This window comes from Podarcis tiliguerta (assembly GCF_965153285.1).
Source record: "Podarcis tiliguerta genome assembly, chromosome: 17".
In the NCBI taxonomy this organism is placed as follows: domain Eukaryota; kingdom Metazoa; phylum Chordata; class Lepidosauria; order Squamata; family Lacertidae; genus Podarcis; species Podarcis tiliguerta.
This window is the reverse complement of record NC_139550.1, coordinates 23,908,218-23,927,585: the sequence shown is the minus strand read 5'-3', so window position 1 is coordinate 23,927,585 and position 19,368 is coordinate 23,908,218. Positions and strand designations below refer to the sequence as shown.

General features: G+C 44.3%; 2 protein-coding genes across 20 annotated transcripts in view; one reads left to right on the top strand and one right to left on the bottom strand.

Annotated features, from left to right (window-relative positions):
- DMRTA1 (DMRT like family A1) overlaps nt 1-19,368 on the top strand; it is a 394,296-nt gene that overhangs the window by 338,443 nt on the left and 36,485 nt on the right. The gene's annotated exons all lie outside the window — the stretch shown is intronic.
- ELAVL2 (ELAV like RNA binding protein 2) overlaps nt 8,427-19,368 on the bottom strand; it is a 158,159-nt gene continuing 147,217 nt past the window's right edge. For 10 of the 19 annotated variants that reach the window (XM_083420388.1, XM_083420400.1, XM_083420398.1 and 7 more), the window contains 2 exons: nt 13,734-13,772; nt 8,427-11,290 (listed from right to left, as the gene is read on the bottom strand). In XM_083420388.1, the coding sequence (XP_083276514.1) occupies nt 10,960-11,290; nt 13,734-13,772 (370 nt within the window). In that variant the 3' untranslated portion in view covers nt 8,427-10,959. The remainder of the gene's footprint in view (nt 11,291-13,733; nt 13,773-19,368) is intronic. The other 9 variants (XM_083420395.1, XM_083420404.1, XM_083420405.1 and 6 more) reach the window with 3 other exon arrangements.

Genomic DNA, 19,368 nt, shown 5'->3' with positions numbered 1-19,368 from the left:
TTTCCAGAGATCTTGAGCGTACACTTTTGATTTGCAAATATAAATATCCACCGCGGGGATTGCAGCGTCTTTAAAAATACCACTCAGGAGTGACGCTACCTATCCCCTGCGAGGTATTTCTTCTTAAACCCTGTTATAAAGGAAAATGGGCTTTCTATTGACATGATAAATGCAGGGATTTAATGTTGCTCTTGCGTTATTTCACCTGAAGTGGGGTGCTTTATATCATACCCAGTAATTAGTGTTTAAAAAAAGATTTTACAGAACAGTACGCAGAGGAAAATGGAATGAGGAAAAGTACCAGTATGATCATTTCTCTTTATGCCTGGGTCCTGGGTGAAGTGTTAATCATGACTAAGCTTTTGTTCCCATCCAATCACCAAGGCAAGCACGATCACCATAAGAAAGTACCTGCACTCCACAGCAAACATAAGCAGGCAGAGCTATTCAGAGGACTGTCTTAATCATCCCAGTAAATATAATCGAATCGCTTTTGGGCCTACGCTCACCTTTTGCACTCATGTGCGTAGGCTGGAAGGGAGTGCTGTCAGCAGCCAGGCTCAAGGCCCAGTTACTCTCATGCCTGAAGTTCTGCATGTGTGAATTGGCTCCTTGGCTCAATCCAAGTAATAATAATAAATAATAATAAATTTTATTTATACCGTGCCCTCCCTGGGCTCAGGGTGGCTAGCACCATTAAAATTTCAGTAAAAACATAACGGGGGGGGGGGGGGACCCAATTTAAACTACAGGTTAAAATGCAATTTAAAATGCAGCCTCATTTTAAAAGTAGCCCATAGATCAAAACCATAAGGTGAGGGAAACTTAAGGGTCAGACTGAGTCCAAACCAAAGGCCAGGTGGAACAGCTCTGTCTTGCAGGCCCTGCGGAAAGATGTCAAATCCCGCAGGGACCTAGTCTCTTGTGACAGAGCGTTCCACCAAGTCGGGGCCAGCACTGAAAAGGCCCTGGCCAATCTAACCACCTTGCGACCTCGAAAATGTTGTCATTTGTGGACCTTAAGGTCCTCCGTGGGGCATACCGGGAGAGGCGGTCCCATAGGTATGTGGGTCCTAGGCCGCATAGGGCTTTAAAGGTCAAAACCAGCACCTTAAACCTGACCCTGTACTCCACCGGGTAATTGGTTGGTCTTTGCCAGAAGCACCACTGTGATGACCAAAGAAATACCTTCCTCCTCTGCAAAACTCCAGCCTGATGTGAGATATAACTCTGCACTGAATTGGCAGCACCACTAATGAACAAACAAACAAACAAAATGCAAAAGAAAAAGTCTAAGGGCCGGCCCCCGAATGCCCCAAACCCGAAAGTGAGTGTTCCAGTTTGCGAACGCTCTTTGGAACCCGAACGTCTGATGCGGGTCCTGCAGCCAATCAGCAGCCGCGCTTTGGTTTCCAAACGTTTTGGAAGTCAAACGGACTTCCGGAACTGATTCCGTTCAACTTCCGAGGTACCACCGTATTGTCACCTGCCTTCTTTTCAGTAGATACTCACCCCGAAAGGTATTTTTGGATCCTGTAAAAGCTGCCGCCAAGATTGGGGGGTCAGGTTTTGTGCCACCTGGCGGTCAATAGGCAACATTGCAAGCTTGCAAAGAACCACAATTCAAACACAAAGCTGTCATCTCGCCTCCTCCTCGCTCCTCTCTCCCTCAGTTTTCAGATAACAAGCCAGAAAGCAAGGAGATTTGGTATTAGTATAGTGTGGGGGGTGGATTTCAACAGGAAAATGTTGCCTAAAAGATTCGCTGAGACTCCCTGGTAAGAAAGGTAGAAAAGTATGATGAAGAAACTATCAGAAAATACATACAAGAGTAGCGGTACCACAAAAGAAACAGCTGCTGACGGCCTGAGTGGGCTCTGACGGCAGCTTTTACAGGATCCAGAAATACCTTTTCACAGTAAGCCTTTTCTGGAGACCCCATAAAAGCTGAGGCCAAATTGGGATGTGCCTATGAAACCATGAAATAGAAAGCTGCTGTTTAGGTAACTGGAAGCACATACTGTAATGGCCTCCTGCAAAAGGCAGCCTCAGGGGAGGTGTCAATTATGTTGTGATAAAGGAATGTAAGGTAAAGGTAAAGGACGGTTAAGTCCAGCCAAAGGCGACTATGGGGTTGTGGCGCTCATCTCGCTTTCAGGCTGAAGGAGCTGGCGTTTGTCCACAGATAGTTTTCTGGGTCATGTGGCCAGCAGGACTAAACTGCTTCTGGCGCAACAGGACACTGTGATGGAAACCAGAGCGCACGGAAATGTTATTTATCTTCCCACCGCAGCGGTACCTATTTATCTACTTGCACTGGCATGCTTTTGAACTGCTAGGTTGGCAGGAGCTGGGACAGAGCACCAGGAGCTCACCTCGTCGCGGGGATTCGAATTGCTGACCTTCTGATCGACAAGCCCAAGAGGCTCAGTGGTTTAGACCACAGTGCCACCCGCCGTGGAATGTGGCAGCCTTATGGGTGCTCTGCCAATCTATTGTAGAGAGGAATTAAGGGACAGGGCCGCAGGGGTTGCCGTAGGCCTGGCCAAGTGAGCCTTGATTCCAATAGGTAGAGGGAGACGTAAGCCAACGAAATGGATCCTTTTAGCCATGTAGCTTGAATAGCAGAGGAGACTCTTTTCCCCATCAAGGGAGGAAGAAAGGAGGTAAAGAGTGAGCTGGTCTGACATATGGATGGTGTGCGATGTAGACCTCTCGTGTTCACTAAGCAGTACTTTGTACTGTGTTCCCCGTCGATCGCGGTAGTTAAAAAAGTGATTGAGTGATTGATACGCGCCCTGCCCCCGGCGCTCTGTCCCATCGGCGCCGCTGCTTTGAAAGGCTGTAGTCCCTGCCTCGGTGGCAGTGTTGGGGAAGATGTGCGACGAGCAGACTGTTTGGCTTGTGACTTAATGGATTCCTCGCCCCAAAAAGTTGAATCGCTCTCCCCCATGCCAAAAAAACAACTCTGGTTTCTCCCCCACCCCCAAAAGCTCAACAACTATGGGCAATGACAATGGGTAGATCACTGCCAGTTTTATAATGCTGAGAGTAGATTGCAGTCTCTAAAGAGCTGAACATGCCTGGTATATCACAATGTTGAAAGCCAGATATCACTCAGCCCTAATACACACTTCGCATTGCCAACTGGAGAAAACAGCAATTTGGGTTTTCCCCGGATTGCTATTGGTTCCAATCTATCACTACTAAAGGGACGCGGGTGGCGCTGTGGGTTAAACCACAGGGCCTAGGACTTGCTGATCAGAAGGTCGGCAGTTCGAATCCCCGTGACGGGGTGAGCTCCCGTTGCTCGGTCCCTGCTCCTGCCAACCTAGCAGTTCAAAAGCACGTCAAAGTGCAAGTAAATAAATAGGTAAACAGGTGTTTAAATAGGTAAATAGGTATTTCCGTGTGCTGCTCTGGTTTGCCAGAAGTGGCTTAGTCATGCTGGCCACATGACCTGGAGGCTGTACGCCAGCTCCCTTGGCCAATAAAGCAAGATGAGCGCCGCAACCCCAGAGTTGGTCACAACTGGATCTAATGGTCAGGGGTCCCTTTACCTTTATCACTACTAAAGAGAGGGATTTCCATTGGAAAAGAGCTTGGACCCTTCTAGACATGGCACAAGTGGAAATGTGGGCGAGAGCCACATCATACAGACATCTTTACAAGAATCCCAGCACGCGACAAGTGGATTTATTTAGGTGGGTTCACTCGGACTTGGGCTGGTGGGCACAATTGACTGCCTGCCCATCTTTGGGTAGTCCAAGGTTCGGATCTCTCTTGCGCCACACAGAGAATTTTACTGAATCGCTTTACAAGGCTAGGAAGCTGGAAGACAAAGGCTGTGCCCAAAATATATGAGGTGGGGGGAGGAGACCCCCAATATATCCTATAAGAAAGCTTTGCATATGTGTCAGAACTTTGAGGCGGCAACTCTTTTTCTCTCTTTACCTTGTTTGCCAACACCTTGTGGCAGGGATTTCTGTAAATTATGAATACTGAAAAAAGTAAGAGACAATGTGCAGGGGTCAGCAAACTTTTTAAGCAGGGGGCCAGTCCACTGACCCTCAGACCTTGTGGGGGCCCGAACTATATTTTTTTTCTTTGGAGGGGGGGGAATGAACGAATTCCTATGCCCCACAAATGACCCAGAGATGCTTTTAAAATAAAAGCACACATTCTACTCATGTAAAAACACCAGGCAGACCCCACAAATAACCCAGAGATGCATTTTAAATAAAAGGACACATTCTACTCATGTAAAAACACGCTGATTCCCGGACCATCCACAGGCCAGATTTAGAAGGCGATTGGGCCAGATCCGGCCCCTGGGCCTTAGTTTGCCTATCCATGGGTTGGGGTTAAAGTAAGGAGATACTGCTCATGTTTATACAAGTGGGAGTTTCTTTCCCCTTCCGGTGACGTTCTGGAGTTAATGAACCCTGGATGAGACCCATTTACTGCAGTGGTTTAGAATTGGTTGGTGGCTCTCCAGACAGTTCGCCTATCATCTTTGACCACTGGCTATATTGGCTGGGGGAGATTTGGTTTTGAAGAGCCATGCGCTCCACACCCCTGGTTTATTAAGAAGGGAAAGGATCTGTTGCCGTAACCGTAATGGTATAACTGGAAAAGAGAGTAAATGAAACAAGAGATTTTGGAAAGGGGGAGGGTGGAGTTCCTTTACTTTGCTAGCTGGATTTCATGTTTTTGTTTCACTAGTCAAGATCTATTTAGTTTTATGCAAGTGAAATGCTACTGAGCTAGATTTTTATTTTATTTTTTTAAAAAGCCCTGTAAGCTACTTTAAACAATCCAAAAAGACATACATCGTTAAATAAATAAAATTACTATTTTCTAAAGCGGCTGCCAAGCAGCTTCATTTGATAAACAAGCATTAGTGTTAAAATGTATTATTCAAACCACTTACATCAAAATCTCAACAATGTTAAGCTAAAGAGCTCCAAATGCTTTAAACCATTTTCCCCAGCCCCCGAAAGATGATCCACTCCCCCAAGCATTTTATAGCTGATGTTTCCCATTTCTTCTCAAGTTGTACTCTATTCTTTTCAAGATATGAATATTTGGAATGGCAAACTAGCATTCTGATCATAGACATAATTTGTTCTTTGTTTTTTAGTATAGTGAAGGGGGTGCAAGACATCTTACACTTTTTTCAAAATAAAAGCTGCCACTCAGTGTTTGGAACCAAGGCCACCTTCAATATTTTCTTTTTCGTTTCCTATCACTCTGACACACCGCCAGAAAAAAAAGAATACCCTCAGCTTTCCATCTAATTAGAAGTGGCCTCTACCACTTCATAATCATATGAAAGCTTTAGTTATTAACCTGCTGATTAAAGACTGCAGTCCCAGCTTCAGCACACACCGCTATGGGTTTACGCTGATGGTAAACAAACATGAAATAAATAGCAAGTACAAGTCAGATGTCTGCAGCAGTTCATGCACACATCAACATATGAAAACAAGGAGAACTGTAATTTAGCACCTTTCTACAAAACAAGCCATTCGCACTTCCCTTCCGATGAAAATGATCTCTTGTCTTTACAGTACTGAACATTTTTAGTGGGTAAAGATTATCTCAGTGGTAGAACACACAGTGTGTGTGCAGAATGTCTGAAGTTCAACCCCTGGCACTAGGAGAGATCTCTGCCTGAAACTTTGTTTTAAAAGAGGAAAAGGCAGTCAACCAGTGTAGACCGTAAAGCGTGTTCTCCTTCATGGAGAGCATGTGTTGCAGTGGGGTCTAACAGGACACCCCCTCTTGGTTACTGGGCGGTTACTGTTTGGATGGCCATGGCTGTGACTGGGCTTATTTGGGTTGTTGGGGAGATTTTGAAGTTACCATTTAGTCGGTTGGCCTGAAAGTTATATTTTCATGGCACGCAGCTCTTTTCAGTCTCTTTTGCTGCATGCATCGGATCACTCGCCCACCCTCCCTAATTTATGGCTGTTGCGTTTGACCTTGCTATGCCTGTCATGGGGTCGTCTGCTTTTGGGGCAGGGGCCCGGTAGGAATTTTGTCCATCTGGCTGATTGACTGGTGCCATTTGGTTTTTGCCTTCTGCGTAGCAAATCGTCACAACTTGTAAGGTTGCGGTTAGGCATTGGTTAAAATTTGGTTGGTGGAGGGGTAAGGGTTTGCTGTGCCTGCCCCTCCAAAATGCTGCTGCTGCAAGGGAATTCCGTTAAAGGAATCCAGGGGTTTGCCACACATTTGTCCGTATCCCCAGCAAGGGGCTAGGGCCGCGCAAGCCCCTGGGAGCATGCAGGGAGGGGTGACGGTATGGTGCCCAGCCCCATTCTCTCCCCAATATTGTTTTCCCTTACTGGCTTTCGCTGGAATCTGGAAGTCAGTTCTGTCCCCGGGCATGGGGACAGATAGTCATAACCAATGCCTAAGCAACCACTCACATTATGTATTTTAATAAAATTGTGGCCAAAATTATGGCAAAAACCTTAAACAAAACTTTTTGTGTGAATTGTGATTTATTTAGGGGAGTGGCTTGGGGACCTCGACACGCAATGAGATTGATGAATTAACAGTGTGTGTAAAGACAGCTTCCTCCAAGCGGTGGAGCAAGCCAGTTGGAAGCCTGGAGCGGTGCGTGTGCCCTGCGCCCAGGGGCGGGGCCAGCCACCTGTGGGGCGGGGCCAGCCGGGGCAGGACTCTCCGCAGGGCCTTCGAGGAGTCTGCCTGCCTCCTCCCACTCAGCTGCCCTACAGCTGAGGGAGAGGAGGCGGGCAGACCATTTGGGGCAACATGGAACCTGCGGGCGCCCAAGCCACCGCATCACTCCCAGGAGAGACGCATGGCTCAGGCGCACTGCAGGCCCTGCGGTGAGTGCCGCCCGCCATTTTGTCACCCCCCTCAGTGGGGACGCCCAGGGTGGAGCGCCCCTGCCACCCCCTTCCTCTGCCTCTGCTTCCTCTGCTCCCAAAATTTAGCTCATCTCAGATTAGGACTGGGCGATATATCGATATAGCTTCCAAAACCGATTTGAACGCCATAGTGTGATATCAGTTTCATAATTTTTGACATGGTTTCGGTTGTTGAATGCCAAAAACCTGCAAATAAGTGCTTCCATTTGCAAACATTTTTCGGAACCTGAACGTGTGACATGGCTTCCCCTGAGTGCAAGAAGCTCTTGCAACCAATGGGATGCTGCACCTCAGTTTTCGGATGTTTCGGGCTTCCGGAATGGATTTCGTTCGAGAACCAAGGTACCACTGTATATCACGAATCATGATGTTTCTTAGGGCTGCGTGATATATCATCCAAAACCGGTTTGAAGTCCATATTGTGATAACGGTTTCATAATTTTTGACCTGGCAATATACTGAGAGTCGTGTTTGTGTGTGTGTGTGTGTGTGTGTGTGTGTAAAAGGAAGAGAGTGAGAGAGCTATGCAAAAATCACAATGTGGGGAAAACCATGAAGCCAGCCAATGCTTCTCTCGATTCCTGCACCCCTTTGTTAACTCTGCTGGCTCAGCAATCTCCTGCCTTATGCAAGGGGCAGCAAATCACAAGAGCAGCGCCGGCAAAAACCACGATGCGGGGAAATCCGTGAAGCCAGCCAATGCCTCTACGTAGCTCCATCTTTATTTCAGACATCGCGATATATCACGATGTTTAGCTGGCGACATATCAGGATGCTGAAAACCAGGTATGGCCCAGCCCTATCTCAGATTTTTAACAATTATGGAGCGAGGCGATAGCTCATTTCCATGTTGACTGCTCTTGCTGACGTCCATTAGACTCCTATGTTCAAGGGGCTCAGCATGGTAGCGATCCATAAATCCATCCTATCTCTTAGACCCTCCCCACCATGCAGAGATTGCAGAAAATTGAGCAGGGGGACAGGTTCTGCTGCTTCTCTCGACTCAGTGTAAAAAAGTTGTTATGGCGGTCAAAATAGCACCAACACATCGGCATACATTAAAACAAAAGGAGACTTCTGTACTATATAAGTCTAATATAACATCTGCCATTGTTGTCTCTCTTCCTGGCTTTGACTTCAGGCTCAACTCTGCTTTTTTACAAACAGCAGGCAGCCACTCAGGTGCTCACCAGAGGAAATTTCTACTGCCTCGGGGGTTAGCAGGGAAAAATACCAGTTTTTATTTCAATACTGTAAACACAGATTGGCACTGTATGTAATCACATCCACTTCTCTAGGCCCCCTTCCTAGCTTGTATTAACACCTGCCATCTTGAAGAAAACGCTTGGGAAGATCAGGATGCAAACTTGCCTGATAGGTGGGTGCATGTGAGCTTGTGGGATTGAAACACCCACTTTCCTCAAACCAATGGGTGTGTGTGTGTGTGACTACTCTTATGCCCACGACAGCATACTCAAAAAATAAACAAAATTGGGTAAAGACCGCTGTACCACACTGTTCTTTCCCTTCAACTTTTGTTTATTGATGTACTGAACATGAAAAAGTACAAAGGATCCAAACACAAAAGAAAACATGTACAGCCTCTTTTTAAATACTCAACAGAATATATTTTTTTTCTACTCCAACAGATGTGAATTAAGTCATACTGTACAACTTCAAATAAATACCAGCCTTACATTTTATTAAGTGCTCTGATAAACAGTGCAAAGTGAAGCCCAACAGACACATGCCTTCTCATCGATGCCCCTTATTTGAGTGGATTTTTGATTTTGATTTTCACTATAGTCGTATAAAGCGGCAAAGGTTGCAGGTACCAGGTGCTGGACCCACCCCAACCACCATCACCACCATGGAACTCCATCACCTTCTGAAGCACAGGGAATTTGTGTTGATGCGGATCCCAACACGAGTGCGGGATTAGGATTAAGCCAATTGATCCGAAGAGCATTGAATGAGTCCGGCATGAGAAAAGTCGTTTGTCACTTTAGCACACTTTATTCTCTCACAGTTTTTTTTTTTAATGTACTGTACTATACTGAAAATTTTATAACTACAATTCTTTTCTTAAAAAATAAGAATCGGAAAGCAACTGCAAATATCATGTACAAGAATGTTATGCATAGCACATTGCTTGGTTCTAAGGGGAAGCAAATGAGCATCTCAGTTTATACAAAAAGCAGGACGGATCTATATAGTTTGTCAGTGCATCCTGGAAAAGGCTCTGCCGGCCTTCAGCTTTTTAAAAATTTATTATAAGCTAGATGCTAATCAGAAAATATTTGTACTTTTTTTGACCTTAAATTTCTTCCATACATGGTAAAGTCTTTATTATTTTCCCCAAATAAGTGTTTTTAAGCGTCATACAAAGTTAAATTTCAATAGCATACAGGTATTTATGATTCTGGTATGAAAAATGTAAGGAATTTGTTCAAAACCTATGGTTATACTCATTTTTTTTTACCACAAACATATTTATAAACAAAAATGTAGCATCACCATAAACAGCTGAAGCTAGACTATCTACAGACAAAATTTGCAACGTATCTGATACACTGTAAATTCAAGTCCTCAGGACAACAGAAATGAATTAAGCAGACCTCAAGTAACAATCTTAATGCCATTTATACAAAGGAAAAGGAAACATACAAAAACATTCAGAATTTTGAACATCACTTGGCATGTTAAATAAGGGAAAACGAAAAAACCAGAAGGAAACTCAAAAGTTATCAGCTGAAAAGAGGTTCATAAAACAAAAAAGATATTATTTACATTACACAAAGCTCAGGTGTTAGCCTTGAACGTAACTTTCAAAATACCTTCAAATATATCCAACGCAAGACTGCTTCTTTCCTGGTCTGCCATTGGCGCAAACCGTGTGCAAACATCTTTTTTTTATTTTTTAAGACAAAACAATTCTTCAAACAATACTGGAAGTACATCACTAAACACCATGAGCTCTATCTGAAGGGAATTCTATAGGAAGAACAGATTTTTTTTCCCCTATCTCAGTTAATTTAAATTTCTTGCCTGCTCTTATATACTTTTAATTTTTTTTTCTCCTTTTGTTTCAAAACCACACAAGTTAATGTGAGCCACCTATCACATAGTAACCAGGATGTTCAGAGACTGCACCAACGATTACAAAATCAAAACCAGCAGTGCATTTCTCAGTGATTCCAACTTCTTGAGTAACAAAGATCTCTAAAGAATTTCTACATCATAAATCTCTCTAAAGTGTTTTTTTTCCCCCAACCACTGCAAATTTCCTGGTAAGTTTTAAAAGCTCACTAGGTGTCATATGAAGAGATTTCTCAAAGTATTCAAGTCAAAATATTTGTTCCAGGTCCTGTAAAAAGTTTCTCCAAATTTTCTCTTTTTTATAAAAATAGATGCTTTGTTTTGTTTTTTTAAACCCACATCAAAGAGGCTCTTATCTCTTTGGCAAGGTACTGCTTTACGAAAAGTTCTCCATTAATCTTACAATAAGCTTTTATAATGCACCAACCCCCCCCTTCCCCCAGACCCAAATAATAATTACAAAATAAATACTTTCAAACTTTATAAATAAAAATGTAAACTTCGAAACACTTTTCTTGAACAGACTAAACTGCAAGGCATTAAAGTGTAAATCAAACACAACGTAAGACTAAACTAACTCAAGGATCGTTAACACAAAGCCTCAATTAACTACTCACAGGTTCAAGGCAGTCGTGTAAAAGAAATCGTCTTCCCTTAAGCTCAAACATTTTAAAAGGTTCCGCCTTCTTCAAAGAAGGCAATAGAATGCATTGTGACAGGTAAAAACCCTGTACCTCTTGTCCATATTCAAACATAAGATATTTAAGAAGTTTTTTTTTTAATTCAAATACTAGCAATAAAAAATCTCGCATATTTCTTAGGATGCTAGTCTTTTGTCCCCCGCCCCCCCCATCTCAACACTGACTTACAAAGACATTTACTAATGTATAAAGTTTCTTTTAACTTGCCTTTGTCGAATAAGTTTTCAAATATAAACTGGGCCGAGGGCACCTCATTAGGCTTTGTGCGTTTTGTTTGTTTTAAACGAGACCTGCAAAACTCTGTCTCCAAGGCGGTATCCGTTCAGGCTGGCGATAGCCATGGCCGCCTCGTCATAGTTTGTCATAGTCACAAATCCAAAGCCTTTGCACTTGTTTGTGTTGAAGTCGCGGATGACCTTCACGTTGGTGACCGCTCCGAAGGGTCCGAACATTTGCCACAGGATGCTCTCGTCTGCATCGGGAGCTAAATTGTAAACAAAAATGCACCATCCGGTCCCCGCATGTCCCGGGATATTGATCCCAGCCAAACTGGTCATTCCATCAATGGTCATTGGAGAAAACCTACTAACCAACGGAGAGGGGCAAACACAAGAGAGAGAAAGAGAGAGAGAGAGAGAAGGGGAAAGAGAGAAAGAGAAAGACAAAAAGGAGATTTTTTATTTTAAGGAGAAGGCAAGTTCAGAACATGAATTTAAAAATGCAGTCTACTTCCACATGGTATCAGCATGCTGCACAAGCTTAAACTGAGAGCCTTTCTGCCTAGTTTTGTGCCTCGAGTATGCATTGCTTTCAGCGCCTGCAAAGCATGCGTTGGGGGGTGCCAACTTGAATGAAATATTGGGGAGGGCCAGGTAAGTCCTGCCACACATAATCGATCGCGTGACACAGAACACACACACACCATTTGAACTGCAGTGGCCATCAACTTTAGGAGGCCCTGGCTCCTTCAACACACCATTTGAACTGCAGTGGCCATCAACTTTAGGAGGCCCTGGCTCCTTCAACACACCATTTGAACTGCAGTGGCCATCAACTTTAGGAGGCCCTGGCTCCTTCAACACACCATTTGAACAGCAGTGGCCATCAACTTTAGGAGGCCCTGGCTCCTTCAACACACCATTTGAACTGCAGTGGCCGTCAACTTTAGGAGGCCCTGGCTCCTTCAAATGTTTTATTGGGGGGTAGGTGGTGGCGAAGGGATCTTGGCCCCTAGGAGTTGGCTCCTCTGCAAACATTCATTGTTGCAGCACAGCAGTTTTCAAACTAGGTAGAAGAGTGCAGGACGCACGAGCCCAACTCAAGAAAAATGCATGGCAAGGAATTATCATTAAGGCTTTCGCCAGGCTTTGTGGATCCCCTTCGACAAGACTATTCTGCTGCTTGCCTGCATTGGGCCTCAAATGTGCTCGGTGGTGAAGCATGGAAGAATTATGTGTCTCCTGGAGGCCACCTGCTGTGGCTCAACACTTCTCAGCTTGGGGTAGGCCTCCTTCCAGTCTTTTTTAGACACATGAGTGGCCTCAAAGCCAGGAGACACTTGAGAAGTGCTGAAAGTGTCAGCGCTTGGAAGCCAGCGTGAAAGTTTCAGGAGTTGCACTTTTACGTAGAAGAAAAACAAAGGGAAAAGCTCCTCCAAGGGGGCAAAATGTTGGCCTAGCACTGGTGTCAATATTTTTGGAAAAAAGTTTAATAAAATTAAGTTATTTGCAGGCTGTACTCTTATGGTTATCCAATCCTTTCTTCTGCAGTGAACTTATCAGCTGCGAGATGCCAGTCTTCCATTTACTGAATATTTTTGTTTTGTTACTTTATTATAGCCTTGTGAACTATCGATCCCCCTTGTCATTTGGTGCAGTATCTAGTCGGACCCCTGCTGCCCTAGTGAGACGTTAACAGTGACACATCTGATTAACAGCGACACATTATTTAGTTTCTAGTTGTCCACACCTTTCCTTCTTGCTGGGACACTCAATGCGGCATTTGCGGACTGGTCAAACTTTGCCTTAGCCACAAAAGCGAGAACAAAAGTGTCCCTAAGACAACTGGGCATTAGAAATCCAAATACAGTGGTGCCTCACAAGACGAAATTAAACTGCGAGTTTTTTCGTCTTGTGAATTTTTCGTCTTGCGAAGCACGGTTTCCCATAGGAAATGCATTGACGGTTTCCCATAGGAATGCATTGACGGTTTTCCCATAGGGAAATTCGTCTTGCGAAGCAACTCAAAAAACTCTTTCGTCTTGCGAGTTTTTCGTCTTGCGAGGTACCACTGTACTTGTCTCTTTTTAAAAATGCAGACCTGCAATGAAATATCCACTTCAACCCTGCACTGTTTGTGAAGCTTCAGTCCCCTGGCTGCAATACGAAAATATTATCACCCTGCAGGATGCGTTAAGATTTACCAAGGTAATACATGTGAAGTACTTTTAGCACTAAAGAATTGCATCTGCGTTACATAGCCATTATCATTGCGCCAAGTCAATTGGTTCGAGTGTGGCGCTCATGGTTGCCAAGGTTACAGGCTTGGTCCCCTTATGGGACAATTGCATATTCCTGCATTGTAGGGGGTTGGACCAAATGATCCCCACAGGATCCCTTTCCAATTCCATGGATCTATGACCATCTGCTGGCACAGATACAATACTATTGGCACTGGTGGGAAAGGCTGAATAAGCAAAACTCTAGTGCAGAAAGGCCCTAAGTTGTTGCAGAATGCTAGAATGATACAAAAGGCAATGCGATAAAGATTAATAAATTGCCAGCCATTAACTGAAAAAGACAAATACCACTGAAAATAATGCTGGAAGCTGTTGAAATTATGGATGTGGTGAAGAGACAGAATGTGTTAAGTGATGTACTGAAATAAAAATAGCTTTTGTTTAATGTCTGAACATGCAGAGACAATGCAACTTAAAATAAATAAGCTCCAAAGTATGTTCAACTCAAAACAGTATAATTTATTATTAGGAAGGGTTAAGCGTTATGGACCTAACACAATTCTTCATTACCTCTTTACTCCATAAGCCATATTGAGCAGATTGTCCAACCTGCAAAACACATTTAGCAAAGTGTTCAGTCTTTGGGTCGTCTACCTTCAAGTGCAAGTTGCTAGCTGGATCTTGAAAGGCTTCTCACAGAACAGACTTACAAGGCTGAAGATGCACAATCAATATATATTACCTGCATCCTCCCCGCCCCCGCTACAGAGAGATCCTACAAGTATCCCCACAAAGCCAGCCTTGATTAAATTTCCATTAGGTATTTATGCAAAAGAGCAGCTCAGCCTCGGGAGGACATAAAACAAGGCTTTCCAATTCCACGCTACCAAGACAATTAGGTGGTGTTTTTTTTTTTAAAAAGTGACAGAACACACGTATTAAAATACTGGTTCAGAAAATGAATTTCACACAGAAGTCTTTACATGAGGGACCAGACCATTTTGTCCACACTCCCACTCCATTATCAGAAAGCCCTTTGGGCTGAAACACGTATTAAGTTACTCTGCACACGTTTCCTAAAGTCCGTTCCTCAAGATTTCCGACGACAAGACATTACCTTCTCGTACCACAATTAAATAGTGTTTATAAATGTTATACCTTGCACAGAAACTTGCTTAACTGTCAACCGTGCTGCCACAAACTGCAAACACTTTCTACCGTGCCAGCTTAACTTGCACAATGACCACTCCCCGCATAAAACGGGGGGGGGGGGGGACCTTTGCATGGATGCGCACAGCCCCTGGATCTGGAGCGGCTCCATCAGCATAGGCTTGCGTTTGCCTTCCCTCAGGTGGGATACCTGGAGGTCTCCACCTACCGCAGACAGTTGTCCAATCAAACCTGGGGGAAGCGTTGCCAAGGAGATCAGGTCAGGTGGTGGAGGGATTACCTGCCCACACAATAGAGGGAGGATCTTACCTGGGAATCCTCACTTGGCTCCAGAGCTTCTCCCACCCTACCCACCCTCAGTTAATGCCTTATTTTGCAGGTTAACTTTTCTTACAGGTATGTGGGCGCTGCTACGTTAAGGTCGCTGTCAAAGGGCCGGAAAGGAATTTCCTTGCATTGGCAGGTTTCGCCTTTCCCGTAGCAAAACGTCACAACTTTGGCGGTATCAGGCCTTGGGCAGAATCCTTTTGTCCACCTTCCTCTTTGCAGTGGTGATACCAGGTTTCCCCGTTAAAGGGGTTTCTGAAGGGAGGCTTTGACCGTACGCCGAAAGGTCGTCATTGCTCTCCCCTGCGGCGTCGGCGTAACAGGGGCGGCTATCTCTGCTTGAACATATGTTCTCCAGAGCCGGCCCATCCCCCACACAAACACTGGCTAACCCTGATGCTCCCTAGGTCCCCAGCTGGGGACTGGGGAGGGAGAACGCCCAATGCCTGAGCCAAGGTCTACCCACATTTGAAATTTAATAAAGTTATGGCCAATTTAATCCCATAGCATGTTGTCTTGAGTCGTTATTCCACATGACGGGGGGGGGGGGGGCCGCTCGGGACCTGGGGACTCCGCCTGTCCACGCAAAGGAATGCCAATTTGATTTTACTTTTAACCCACCGCGAAACATGAACATCTTATGCAAATGTGATAGAGATATCCGATTGTGTCAATGCTGGTCCATATCACTTATCGTTGAGAATTCAGAAGCCACACTTGAGAACATATACACTTACTGTCCAGGAAAAAAAACCTCCTCCTGCCCATCCCATATTAACCATAGCTGAGTGCAGGCATAGGCAAACTGAGCCCTCCAAATGTTTTGGGACTACAACTCCTATCACCCCTAGCTACCAGGACTGGTGGTCAGGGATGATGGGAGTTGTAGTCCCAAAACATCTGGAGGGCCCAGTTTGCCTGTGTCTGGCTGAGTGAAAGGTTGGTACCAGCCGTTACTACGATTAATACTAAGTCACTTTAATCCGCTCTCAAAATGGATGTGGCGATTGGAGGACCAACAATGTGACACGGAAGGTTGGCAACATTAACCCCGCCATGTGGGAATCCCTTGCAGATGACCACAGGGCCTTGGAGACAATCAGTGAGGTCAGGTCTCCGCGCAGCAGTGACCAGAGGAGGAATGACCCCTGTGAGGAATGCAGAGAGAAGAAACACCATGATACACTTGTACCAGCAAAACAGGACGCCTTCGTCTCCCCGTCTGCAACAAAACATGTCTCTCCTGTTTTGGTCTCCACAGTCACAGAAGGCGCCATAACTCTCCCAACAGTTTGACCTCACCCTGAAGACACTCTCTTCCATTTTCTCCTGAGGCAGATGGATGCCAACCAACCAACCAACGGGGAGGAGCAGAAATGAAAAAATTGCCCTGTGTGCTGCCTTCCGCTCACAATGATGGATGCAACACTAAGCTGGTGTTGACTTGGATTTTAAGCACACACACACACACACACACACACACACAAACACACACACGTATTTCTGAGCTTTGACTAAAGCAGGAGTGGTTTTGAGAGTTGGCCAACCCAACTAGAGAAAGCTCTAGTAATCCTGCCGAGGTCTTCAGAAGAGAGACAATCATTCATGATCATCCTTGAGAACCCGCACTTCAGCGGCTCTCGAGAGCGATGGTGACAGGTCATCCCTCTTCGGAAGGAAGAGTTTATCCGAATACGTACGGGCTAACGATCGTGCTGCTGATAGCTTCACAGGCAGCTGAGAAGCACTGTTCATGAGCGGCGGAAACCAACACAAAGCACACACATACAACATGGAACTAAGCTGCCCAAGTCTCTCTTTTTCTGCGGGGGGTGGGGGAATTATTACATAATGGAAATAAATTGAAAAATCACCTGGGGGCCTTGATGAAGTCCAGGGAACCCATGTGAGGCACAAATCTGTGGGAAAAGCTAAAAATAAAGGATGCATATGGCCCACAAGTTAGCCACTCCTGACCTAAAGGGTTTGTTTGTCAATTAAAGAGTGGACCTGGGGGTGGACAGGTCTGCAAAAGCACAGTAAAGAATGCGGCAGCCTTGAAGCAGAGCGTCTAAACCAGGCATAGGCAAACTCGGCCCTCCAGATGTTTTGGGACTACAGCTCCCATCATCCCTGACCACTGGTCCTGTTAGCTAGGGATGCTGGGAGCTGTAGTCCCAAAACATCTGGAGGGCCGAGTTTGCCTATGCCTGGTCTAAACCCTGAGAATCAGAGAGGTGAGTGATGAGGCCAGTAGCCTTTTCCTAAATGTAATGCTCTGTTTATAAAATGTTTATTGGATCTCTTATTTTATTTTATTTTTTATATTGCAAGCCACTCAGGGAATTCCGAGACACAACATATAAATTTCTAAAATTAATAAATGATAAAACTTAAGTGGCAATGGCAATATGTAACAAAATTGATTTGTTTTCATTCTGCCTTTCAAATCTTTCATTCCGCCTTTGCAAATGTGCTCGCAACCACGATTAAAAGCAGTTTTAAAAGTATAAACTGGAAGCAGTGCCTTTTGAGTTTAATGAAAGATCCTGACTTCCTAAGCATAAAAGTGTGTGCTTTATTGGCTTCTTCTGAAGGAAATTTAATTTCCGTAACAAGGTAGTCACCTTAGGAGGAAGTGGCTCATGGATCAAGCCTGCTGCTTTAGTCCCATTATTTAGAAAAAGGAGCATCTACAGGCTACAAAATATATTGGTCTTTGTTCATATGATACATTCATCCAATTATCAAGCCAGCCACAAAGCAAAGGTTGGATAACCATCTGTCATGGGTGATTTAGATTCCTGCATTGCAGGGGATTGGATAAAATAACTCTTGGGTTCCCTTCCAACTCTACAATTCTAGGATAGCAGCATTCATACAGTTGTACCTTGGAAGTCAAAAGGAATCCGTTCCGAAAGTCCGTTTGATTTCTAAAACGTTCGGAAACCAAGGCGTGGTTTCTGATTGGCTGCAGGAAGCTCCTGCAGCCAATCAGAAGCCGCGTCGGACATCCGGGTTCCGAAGTCCGACTTTATGTGTTTCTGCCCATAATTCCCTGTCCAACACAAGCCACTTTCACACTCAACACGTCCACTTTGACCCAATTTCCGCACCCAAAACTCCTAATAAGAAGCTCAGTTTTAGACCTAGCTATCACAACCTTCAAATATCTGTGGGTAATTATGCACAAACTCATTTGCACAATTATAGAAGTAAATGGAAGACTATGTTAAGCACTTGATGTTATCAGCCTATGGAATAAATTACTTAATTACGCAAATTGTTCAAGTGAAGGGAAGTTGTCACTATGAAAACACTCTGATCACCTCAAGATGAGATGTATGAGCAGTGACATTGCCTTGGAATTAACGGTTTTGCCTTTTATGGAAAGGAATCCTCTGGAGATGAAAACACCATACGAAAACTAGAACTGGTCCAAGAGGAACACAGGTTCTTATGTCCCTCAGTTGCCTTTGGCGAAAACATGTCTTGAATAGCCTCTGAAACCACATTACAGACTTCGATGTTTTCCTCATCTCATTGTTGCCCCTGGTCAGACTTTAAAAACAACAACAACCCTGTGAACTACAGTTCCATTCAGATTAGACGTGATCGTGGGATGACCAAGCAAATCATGAGCCCCAGCAGGGTTTTTAAAATAATATTTGCAAGCCATCAAAATCTACTGCCTATGCTTGCCTTTCAGCAAATTTAATAGCTAAACTGACATGTGATTCATCAAAATCAAATAAAAGTTTTGTGAATGCCAAGAGATACACATCTCTTCATTTGGAGGGGCAAGAGATACACATGAATTCTGACAATTACAATGGTCCCTTGATTCTCAAAAGCCTTGGTACTCAAACGACTTGGAACCCAAACACTGCAAACCCGGAAGTAAATGTTCTGGTTTGCAAACCTTTTTCAGAAGCCGAACGTGCTCTGTTTTGAGTGCCACGCTTCCATTTTGAGTGTTACGCTGAGGTCTGTTTTTGCTATTTATTTTGCGTTTTCGTTTTTGCGGGTCTTTTGTTTTTGTGACTGTGTGGAACCCAGTTCGGCTACTCATTGATTGATTGACTGTGTGCCTGCAGTACATTGTTTATCGCTTTCATTTTATGGATCAATGGTCTTGTTAGATAGTAAAATGCATGTTAAATTGCTGTTTTAGGGGTTGTTTTTAAAAGTCTGGAATGGATCAATCCATTTTGCATTACTTTCTATGGGAAAGTGTGCCTTGGTTTTGGAACGGATTTCCGGAACGGATTCAATTTGAGAACCAAGGTACCACTGTATCAGCATTTACTGGTGAAGATTTAAATTATTATTGTTGTTGTTGTTGTTGTTGTTGTTGTTCATCATTTACTATTTCTACCCCGCCCATCTGGCTGGGCAGCTTTCAACAGAACATTAAAAACAGAATAAAACCTCAAACATTAAAAACATCCCTACAGAGAGCTGCCTTCAGATGTCTTCAAACATTCATCGAATTAATCTAAGATTGTCAGTATGCAATTAACGACACGCACAAAGTTCTGGACATTTACTTGGTCAGTGGCCGCGAAGAGAGAATATTTGTAAGACTGAGTGTTTTTTGCTCTTGAATGCTTGCTTAAGTCTGTCCCAAAAGTCTGCCGCCTACAACCTTTCAACTCTTGCTATCATAATATATAATTTGACAGTCTCTTAGTTCCAACTGCTCCCA